Source organism: Stigmatopora argus, chromosome 10, assembly GCF_051989625.1.
Source record: "Stigmatopora argus isolate UIUO_Sarg chromosome 10, RoL_Sarg_1.0, whole genome shotgun sequence".
NCBI classification, from domain to species: domain Eukaryota; kingdom Metazoa; phylum Chordata; class Actinopteri; order Syngnathiformes; family Syngnathidae; genus Stigmatopora; species Stigmatopora argus.
This window is the reverse complement of record NC_135396.1, coordinates 11,946,503-11,957,072: the sequence shown is the minus strand read 5'-3', so window position 1 is coordinate 11,957,072 and position 10,570 is coordinate 11,946,503. Positions and strand designations below refer to the sequence as shown.

General features: G+C 38.8%; 1 protein-coding gene across 4 annotated transcripts in view; it reads left to right on the top strand.

The window, feature by feature from the left end:
• The first annotated feature begins 6,355 nt into the window (after positions 1-6,355).
• LOC144083417 (chloride channel protein 2-like) overlaps positions 6,356-10,570 on the top strand; it is a 54,045-nt gene continuing 49,830 nt past the window's right edge. For 2 of the 4 annotated variants that reach the window (XM_077611246.1, XM_077611249.1), the window contains exon 1: positions 6,356-6,636. In XM_077611246.1, the coding sequence (XP_077467372.1) occupies positions 6,586-6,636 (51 nt within the window). In that variant the 5' untranslated portion in view covers positions 6,356-6,585. The remainder of the gene's footprint in view (positions 6,637-10,570) is intronic. The other 2 variants (XM_077611247.1, XM_077611248.1) reach the window with 1 other exon arrangement.

The following is a 10,570-nucleotide window of genomic DNA, read 5'->3' as shown; positions in this document are numbered from 1 at the left end:
TTAAAGCATAAACAACCGCACAGTGTTAAAAAAAAAGTCATTCTTCCATAAATCACAAAATAATCTTTTTGTTTGCAATTATTTTCTTCCTGGGCGGCTCGCTGGTAGAATGGTTAGCGCGTTGGCATCACATCACACAAAGTCTCTCCAAGGATGAAAGATTGCTTTTGAACATGGACTTTCCCTTGGGATGCAGCAGGTGACAAAAACCTCCCGTAGGACCAGTAGCTGGACTTTTGCTATGTGGGTTGGGTCCAGCATGTGGAGTCTGCGGTACCCGTGCATGTGTGCAAAAAGCCTCCTCTTAACTCAACTACACAACGTCTTGTGTGTGCAACATGCATGCGTCCCCTCTAGGAAATCACGGTCACGGTCTTCATCACAAAGTTGATTTTCCACATCGGCTGTAAGATTGAAAATCACAAGACCATGTCTTTGATCTAATAATGATTTGTGTTTGATGATGGAGTAAACTTGGAGTATCTTGTTTAAATCGGAACTTGAGAAAAGGGCCTTCCAGTCTTCACCCAAAGATATGGTCATACCTCTCATTAGTTATGCATTTGCAGTTGGCATTGGGCTTATGTGATGAGAGAAAAGAGTTGTTTTCATTCAATCATTCTTTTCCTGAACTGCTTATCCTCACAAGAGTTGCAGTGCGTGCTGGAGCCTATCCCAGCTAACTATTGTAGCACCCTAAATCAGTGGTCAGCCAATCGCAGAGCAAGAAAAGTTGTTTTTCAAACAGATTTTACCTTCTGGTAGAACACTGCTGACGATGGACCTGTGAGCATAGACCATTTGCAACTGAAATCAGGAACATTTCCTTGGGCGGCCCATGCCCTCACCAAAAAACCTGGACCATGCATAAGAAATGTATGTTTGTAATGGAGATAATGTAGTTGACAGTTAAACATTTATTTCTCGTTGAGAAATATCAGATAGTCATACTGAGTAAACACATTTTTCGCTGCACCGCTAAATGTCTGGGCTTTTTTTTTCAAGTCACCATCACCAAATGAAATCACAGTAAAGACAACAACAGGTCCTGATCTGTGACAGGTGACATTTGCATAGTGTACCTAACAGCAACAAAAAGATCTTAGACAAACAAACAAAAAATATTTCACATCAGACTCATTCATGAGCATGGCAATGGTTTCCCATTGAGTTGTAAAAAATCCAAGGACCTTTCGCACAGTTCATCTTCACCCAACTTTTGTACCCCACAAAACCAACATGTAAAATGCAACAATCACTGCTGTTGGCCAGTTTGGAATGCCAACCCCACATTAGGTGATCAGGTTCAATGTGGGGAATTCATTCTCCTCCCGCATGTCTCATAGACTTTGTTTGTTCATAAACAATGTATGAGCGCTGAACCGGAAAGTGAGCACTTGGTTTTAGTCTTTTGGTTAGCCCATCTAATATTCCAATACAATAAAAATAGATATGTCTTTGTGGAAAAGACTGTGTTGACAGTGTACTTGTGTCTCGTGTGAAAATGCAGACACTAAGGTGCCCATTTTGCTGATATATACTACAATGTACAAAAAACGAAGAGAACAGAAAATCATTTATGTCCCAATTTTCAGAATTATTGTTAATGTTACTGTCCCTGCAACCCTGTGGAACCTTCCACAAAAACATTTTTTTCTTTTTACATATACAGAGGTACTAAACATTTTAGTAGATTAATGTTGCTTTGAGGGACATGTTATTATAAATTAGAGAGCACTTGAGGCACCCCAACCTGTTCAAGATATTGACATGTAGCTTGAGATTTCAGTTTTGCACAAGCAATCTTTAGAGTCCAAAAGCCTGGCACTTGGATCAAAAAAGCTCTAGCACAATGTACAGCGGAGGTAGTGGTGGCGGGGGCAGCCCCAGCAAAATGCATATTGCATGGAAAGGGGGTGACAGAGGATTGACCCAAGTGCAAGGAAAGACAAGGCAAAAACATGGGAACTGGTGCAAATGTGAAAAGAAATTTCAGATATTTCAGCAGAAACTTGATCACCTACACAAACCACTCCAAGTAACACAAGACACAAAATAACAAATTAAAATCATGGTTGACGGAAATTTATTGGGGCAGGGAAACCTAACACAGTAGTATGACAATCTGACAAGGACCAAAGAAAAACAGAGGGATTTTATCCTCCTGACTACCAGGAAAAAAATGTTGTCCTATCACATTTATTTTGAAATTCCCCAATCTATATGAAGTAATTAGAATACTGCAAAAGAATTTGGTATCATGGGAAAGCTCTGTATGTCCTCTATAGAGCACAAAATGAGTTAACGTGATTGGATGCACTGGGTGGGAGATATTTAGGTTTACAAATATCGTCTACAGGGGACAAATTTCAACTACAGGTAGTTAATACTGGTATGAACGGGGTGACGTGAGAGGCAGCAGATTGGTCAACAAATTAAGGGAAAAACAGGAAATAAACCAAACACTAACAAACTGCTTATACAAAAAATATAAGTAATCTCAATCGATGGAGACCATTTGCTTCCTGTGGCACTGATGACCATGCCTGGGGGCAGAAAAAATTAATTGTTTGGTATGGATCATATACTTTTACTTTATTTTAACGATTTTGAGGCCAATCACATTCATAGTCTCCATAGAAAATTGAACGGACAATCAGACAGGCACACAGACAGATACTGGTGAAGTATAGTATGATAGTGTGGTGTATAAGGCTTTTCCGGTAAAAAAAATATACAACAGATTGCAACATGACAGTAAGGTAAGGTAAAGGTTAAAATATGTGCATTTTGATTGCATCGTGATTAGGCACGCCTCTTAGCTTGTCTTCATGGAGTTTCAAGATGGGTTCAAAACATGTATAAACAAGAAAATAACTAGAAATATGTGCCCTGTGGCTGACTGGCGACCAGTCTAGGGTGTAGTCTGCCTTTCGCCCGAAGACAGCTGGCTTAGGCTCCAGCAACCCCTACAACCCTTTAGAAGATGAATGAACGATAACTTGAAATATATCTTTGCCTGGGGATAAACTACAATTACTGAAAGATTCTTTTTTTGCCAGTAAACAACATGAATAAACACATACATAACATGATGATCAGATAGGGAATTACAAAAACAAAAGGGAATAACTGCTTGCTTCATTGTTAAATTGCCCACAATTGATTCTCCAGGGTTTTGGAATGCCCCCAATTGACTGTGCCTTTTAGTGGAAGTCAGCTGTGATAGCCTCTTGCTCAGTGGTGTCCAAACTAATCTGCAAACAGCTGCAGTGAGAGAAGGTTTGTATTCCCACTGGTCCAGCATGGACAGTTTAAAGCAGAGACCCCATGTAAAGAATTAAGAAATTAGGGCAGTTGCTACTGATAAAACTTTCCAGTGAATTGAGTGTTGTTAACTAAGTTAGTAGAACGACACGGATAGTCATTAGTCAATACTGCACCTTTGGTGTTACTTGTCCAAGTTTGTACTTGACTAATCACACAAAAGGTAAATAAGGAATCCTTTGTATTTTGGTAAATGATTGATTACATTTTCTTCTCACTCTCCTTGATCATCAATACTTATGTATACTAATCAACTCCAAATAGCTTTTTACAAGGTTGATTTTTTTCTTTTCCCTATTTTAACCCTGGAAATCTGATTGTTTAACAATGTATTACTCATTATTTTGTTGCCCCCCCTGATCATTGGCTAATGTTTACAGTATATCTTAGATTTTCGCTTTGTACAATTTAATTATTTTAAAACGTTAAAAAATAGATCTTTTGACATTTAACTAGTTGAAAGACTAAGTAAATACATCTTAAATATTTCCTCTAATTCGTATTGGTTGCCCTAAGCACTCTCAGCACTGAAGGTTGCCACCTACTGGTTGTAAAAAATGCTGCTAAGCATACAGTATACACTAAAATATATATTATAATATATTTTATAAAATATTTTAAATCTAAAGGGCGTCCCGGCGGATGAGTGGTTAGCGCGTCGACCTCACAGTGGGAGACCTGGGTTCAAATCCAGGTCAGTCCACCTGTGTGGAGTTTGTATGTTCTCCCCGGGCCTGTGTGGGTCTTCTCCGGGTACTCTGGTTCCCTCCCACATTCCAAAGACATGCATGTTAGGCTGATTGGACACTCTAAATTGCCCCTAGGAATGAGTGTGAGCGTGGATGGTTGTTTGTCTCCTTGTGCCCTGCGATTGGCTGGTCACCAATTCAGGGTGTACCCCACCTCTGGCCAGTAGTCAGCTGGGATAAGGTGCAGCACCCCCGAGACCCTAGTGAGGATAAAGCGATTCAGAAAATGAGATTGTGAGTAATGAATGAAGAATGAATGAAATTTAAGGAATTATCCTAAAACAGACCGTAGAAACATTTCGTAATTGGAAACAACAATTTGGCATTAATTATGCTAAGATTAAGAAAAGCAGATATTTTCTCCATTACAAGAATAGAAATAACTGGTATTTTTGCTGGAATTGGTGGCCTGAAGTTACCACCATCTATTAAAAATAGCTCATTAAGAAAATTTGAAAAAAAGAAAATAAAAAGGGGGGAACTGATTATTGAATTGACAACTGAAGCTTTGCTTTAAATTATTCCCCCAGTACTTTTCCATCACCCATTTTCTGATCTTAACTGATTTTACGACACCCATTAAACTAATATTTTGACCTTGGGGCACCTTGAAGCATTGAGTGAACCTAACGTGCATTCTTATTTTAACTGGAGTAAAAATTACACAGAAATATCAGACTCAAAAGACAGATATGAAGCAAATATGCTGAACAGATTTTCCAGTATATTGAAGTAAATTTAGTGCTAAGTTTTAAGAAAGCGACTCTCTGTATAACCTTGAAAAGTCAATGCACAATAACAGGGTTAATCTATAAATGCTGCCCCTTTAAAGTGAGTTTCACACAAAGCAGATTGGTTGTAATGATTAACCTTCTTCACACATGGCATATTGTTTCAGTGGAAAATATATTTGCGTACTGAAATGTGAATTTCTGAAATTTTCCATCCCATGTTGACACGCCTGCTGACAGCTAAAGCTTTGAAATATCACTTGCATTCAACAGCATTCTTTGATGACGGTTAAAAGAACACCAAACACTTCAGTTTATCAGTATCAAATTGTCTCAAGTCAAACAAATCATGTGTTTGAACTTTTTTTTCAAGCTCTGCGATAAAACTTTTCTGACTTGTTGCCAGAGGTCTCTTAATTATCTTGTGTCATGCAATGTTTTTCAAACTTTCCAATTATAACATTTTCATCATTAGCCTGCTGGATATTTAACAGTTTTCCCTCAGAGCAATTATTAAACAACTGTTTAATGTTGTGATTGACTGGCCACCAATTCAGGGTGTCCCCACCTGGTGCCTGTTGTCAACTGGGATGGGCTCCAGGACCCCTCGCAACCTTGTATAATCAAACCACTCCACCTTTTCAACTGATGTTACAGCTTCGTAAAGACCAAAAAAAATCCATTTTTTTTAAAGTTAAACACCGGTGGGCAAGGTCCAACTAAAATCATTCTACTTTAATTTGTTAAACAGATGGTTGGAATAATAATACACAAAAGATGGAGGATTTTAAAATATAATTATTGTAATTATTTTAATGGATTAATTCATTGTATAGAATAGCATTCATTGTCATTGTAACATTAAGATTATATGACCGATGCCAGCCCCCAGTCAAATTGAATTGGACATCTATCGTCATCAATAGCAGAGAAACGAGCCTTCCCAGTTGAAATGGATTTGAAGTCTATAAATGTCAATGGCAGTGAATGAGTTAAGGGCTGCAAGTATTTACACTTCCCCCCCAAAAATTAAAAAGCACAAAAAGTCACGTTCATGTAGAACAAAATACTGAAAGTCAATAAACTACATCAGGTTTGTCAGGAACTGTTTGAGCTGAGAAACACAACAGAATGTAGGCTGAAATTAAGCTTCTTGTGTGGGCCATATTGAAAGATATTTTCATAATTTGCTGAAAGAAAAAAAAGGCAGTGGACCGCAGTTAGCGTGCCGGCCCTAATTTGTAATTAGAGCTACTGTCCAAAACTGGGTCAATAAGGTTTATTTTCCCCCTCAGATTTTCTTTTCATTTCTGTGGAATACTGACAGATCAAAAAGTTTTATTTATTTTTTAAATGACAAAATACTCTTCTTTAAGGGGAAGCGACTCAAATCATAGATAATAGGGAGGAACTACGCTGTGAATATAGAAACAATAACATACATATTCATATGATTGACTAAACAACAAAGTAAGCAGGTAATTCCGCGTCGATTGGTGCTTGCTTTAACTTAGAGGGAGGATCAAAACTTCCTTAGACTCGGGCCGAAGTCCCGCCTCACAAGTGACTCTCCCCGACCAACACTCGGTATAAAATGAAGGAACTTGGCCATACACGCGCGGCATTATTTAGTTGGAGTTTCATTTTGATTTCACCTCAAGAGTTTAAAGCTTGTCACAAGCCCTGATTGCTGCCCACACAGTGAGACGTCGCTGTCGGTATTCCTCTGAAATCCAAGCACCGGGCTTTTCCGACCAGGGGCAGAGAGCTCGCTCACCATGGCCGGGGAAGGCAGCGACCAGCGGGCGCTGCAGTATGAACAGACTCTGGTAAGTCGGACGGACGGACGGACTGCTGTCAGTGTCCCGATTCGTGGGTCACAAACACACGAACGTCAGCCGATTTGTGTCGAACACGTTGCTGAATCTTGCAAGTGTAAAACCATTGGCATCAAGCTGGGTTAAAGTTCATATTAATGGCGATATCAGCATTATTCCTTACTCTGCAGTTCGCCGGTGTACGCGCGTTGCTCCTTCTGAATGTGAATGAACAAGTTAAAGTTTGACATTTGTTTCTTTCATAGACAACAATAAACATTAGCACAACTAGCATTAAAGGTAACAGGATTAAGGGGAAAACATCTGGGGTTGAACCATTTAGTTTAACAAATTTGATTGACGCCTGAAATATTTTCAATGACTACTTAATTGTAAGAAATGCTACTATATATTAATAGGAATCAGTATTGACAGAGCGTTTCCCCTTGTATTAATCCTACATGGTGTTATTTCTTGTAATTTGATTGATTTGTCGGTCTCCTTGTGCCCTGCGATCGGGTGGCCACCGATTCAGGGTGTCCCCCGCCTCTGGCCCGAAGTCATCTGGTATAGGCTCCAGCACCCCCCGCGACCCTAGTGAGGATAAAGCGGTTCAGATCATAAATGAATGAATGAATGCCATCATGTTTGGGACTTGTTTTTTTTGGACGTCTTTCGTGCACTGACCCCATTCCCACACAATTTTGTCTTAAATTGTTGCCCTCTCCATTAAGGTTGAGGACCGCTGTGTTAGCCCTTTTCCAAGGGATCGCTGTAGATCCTGGAATTGGACGCTCAGAATAATTAAGGGTGTATGTAGTTTGGGTACATTGACCGATGTATGTGTGGCCTTGCATGTAAATGTCTCATGAAGCTTACAAGCTTTTACTTACAAACCCCCTGTCAAGGTCCAAGAAACTTCTATTTGAGTCAACTTGTTTTATTGTCCAAGCAGACCCATTCAGCTACTGTAAACCAAGCCTTTAAATGAAGAAACTCCACTGTAACATTTCACTGGCTTTAGTCCATCCTCTTTTTGCAACTTTCCTTGTAAAAAGCAGCCTTTAACACTTGCTCACATCACACCATGTTTGTCATTTAATCTGTGTATGTGTTTTTGAGAGATTACACAATTTGCTACCTGCTGATTCAGCACTGGACGCTCTGTCACCCTAGCGGGGTCTCATGCTTTGACAAGAACTTCATGCAAGCAGCTTTCCATACAAATCGCTTCTCTGAATGTCCCCTCTCCTTCCTTCACCCTGCTGATAATTTAAGGATAAACAAAGTATCTAAATCGAAACAAATAATTCCACTGCCAGAATAGCCTCTGATAATATAAGCGGTCTTGCTCTAGGCCAGTAATCAGCTCCCTGTGGGTTGTAGTAACATGGCTTCTTTGTACAAAACTGGCTGTTGTGTGGGTTCTTGTCTTGCCCAGTCAAAGAATCCACTGTATTTAGAAAGTCAGTCGTTCTGTAAGGCTCGCTATCAAGATGTTGGTATTGACAACCTGTTGAAGATGAAAGCTACAATTACGATCATACTTAAATCCAAATGATTTAAAGATTTTTAATAGGGCTATCCTAAACAATTATTTTTCTCTCGACCCTCTTTATGATCAGTCGATTAGTCTAACAATTATTTTTGGACTTACCTAGTGATTACTTTTTGACAGTACTTGCTCAGTACGTGCTCAGGGAGATTGTCTGAATGCCCAGACATATGTATGAAAAATTAGAGGGAACATTCGTTGTCACCGTGTGCGGTCGATTGGTCGCCGGTCTTTTGGTCGCTGTCTTTTGTTCGCCCGGACCGTGACAACGGGCGACCAAAAGACCGGCGACCAAAAGACCGGCGACCAAAAGACCGGCGACCAAAAGACCGGCGACCAAAAGACCGGCGACCAAAAGACCGGCGACCAAAAGACTGGCAACAAAACAAGGTAAAACAACATGGTCTACGCATCAATAAAAGCCAACAATGGCCATGAGCAGTTTCACTGAGTTGACGTGTGAGTGTATAATAGTAATTCAGTTTGTATTTAGGGATTTTGAGCAACGATTTAAATGGTAATTATCAATAACCTTCCGCGCGACCAAAAGATTGGCGACCAAAAGATTGGCGACCAAAAGATTGGCGACCAAAAGATTGGCGACCAAAAGATTGGCGACCAAAAGATCGGCGACAAAAAGATCGGCGACCAAAAGATCGGCATGTCATGGGGAATCTTGCCATACATGGCTTTAAACTAAGCAATTCACAAAGAAAAGTATTTGAAAAATCCATTAATTTTCTGAACCGCTTATCCTCACACGTATTTGTTAAATAACAATGAAAAATTAATAATTGATAAGCACTGTGTGTTTGTTAACCATTTGTCTTGGTGTGACTCCAGGCCATCTTTTACTTTATGGCTTTGGAAATTTTATTACTCTCTTCGAACAGGTAGCTCATGATTACTTTGTTTTTTTTCAATGGAAGCTATAGAGAGATTGTGTCATCTGTTAATCCGCCAAGTGTTATTGGTTTCAATATACTTGGTAAATAATTCATTCAATTTGGGGTGTCAGGTCGAGAAGTACTTGACCCATGCATTTAGTACGTGTAGAAAAGTCTATTTGTGTAATATTTGTACTGCGCTAAGCTGTGAATACGCGCTGGCTTCAAGCATAGATAAGCATCAAAGGCTTTCACCATTTTTCATTGATAACAAAAGGATAGCCTTGGCTGTTCTTGTTTACCAAAATGATCCATGCTGCTCTATATATATACTCTCAGCACTTGTTGTGTGAATGGATCTCCAAATTGATTGATGTTTTCCAAAGAAAAAAAATGCTTTTACATTTGCTTTGATCAACAGAGATGCATTGCTCCCATAACTTGAATTCCCAAAACAATACTATGAACTAAGAGGATTAAGAATATGATGAACCAGTAATCGTGAGTAGACATTGCCATATCGATGGGAATAGCTGCTATTTTTTTGTAGCCTGATTTAGAAATTAGTGTTCAAAAAGTTGTCCACTAAATGATTCCGTGCGTCATCATTTAATTCATCGTTCAAGTCTGAGAAATAATGATGCCTCAGTAAGGCATTTATTTACAGGGAGACACTGCATTCACAGACAAATGTACTAATATAGTATCAATAATATTATATAATGGAGGCATGGCTATTGTCTAACTGTTGCACAAATTAACACAAAAACATTTTCAATTCATGTTAAATAAAAATAATCAGATTTTTTTTTAATGGTTTAATAAACAAAGTCAAACAACAACTAATTTCTCGCTTAACAGCCTTAGCTGTCCAATCTCTTTTGACAAGGATGCTTTGTGATCATTTTCTTCCAGCCTATTTATGTCAAAATGAGAAAAGTGTTATCAATGATAAGCAATGACACATGAGAGCGAGTTCTGTAGTAGTCATTAAAGCTTTTACAACTGTGAGATATTTTTCAAGTCTCGCAATTGATGCTTGTTTGATCTACTTCTTTTGTTTGGCTATTATCTATTTTATGAATCAGATCTGGTTGAAGTAGAATTGCAAAGTCATTTGTTGTTTTTATGTTCATTTTTATCAATATATTTTAAATTGATGTAGACATTTAAAAACAGCATAACAGAATTGAAGTCCTCCTTACATATACTGCTGTTTAAAAGCACCTTTAATTACTTTATGTGTAGTGTGTTAAGATAAGGGGGAAGGTGTGTGTGTCTGTTTGTTTTCATTTGGTTTGACTTTATATCAGAAGTTAACTTGACGAATCGGATGCCAGTGAAAAGATTAGTATCATTCTTCCTATATTCTTGCCGACCGGGGTGGGGGGTGCGAAAAACAACAGCTAAAGATAAAGTATGTGTGTGTTGAACCCAAAACCATTGCATTTATTTTTCATTTTTGCACTGATAATAAACGACATTTCTCATTTCCAGTGTTCGG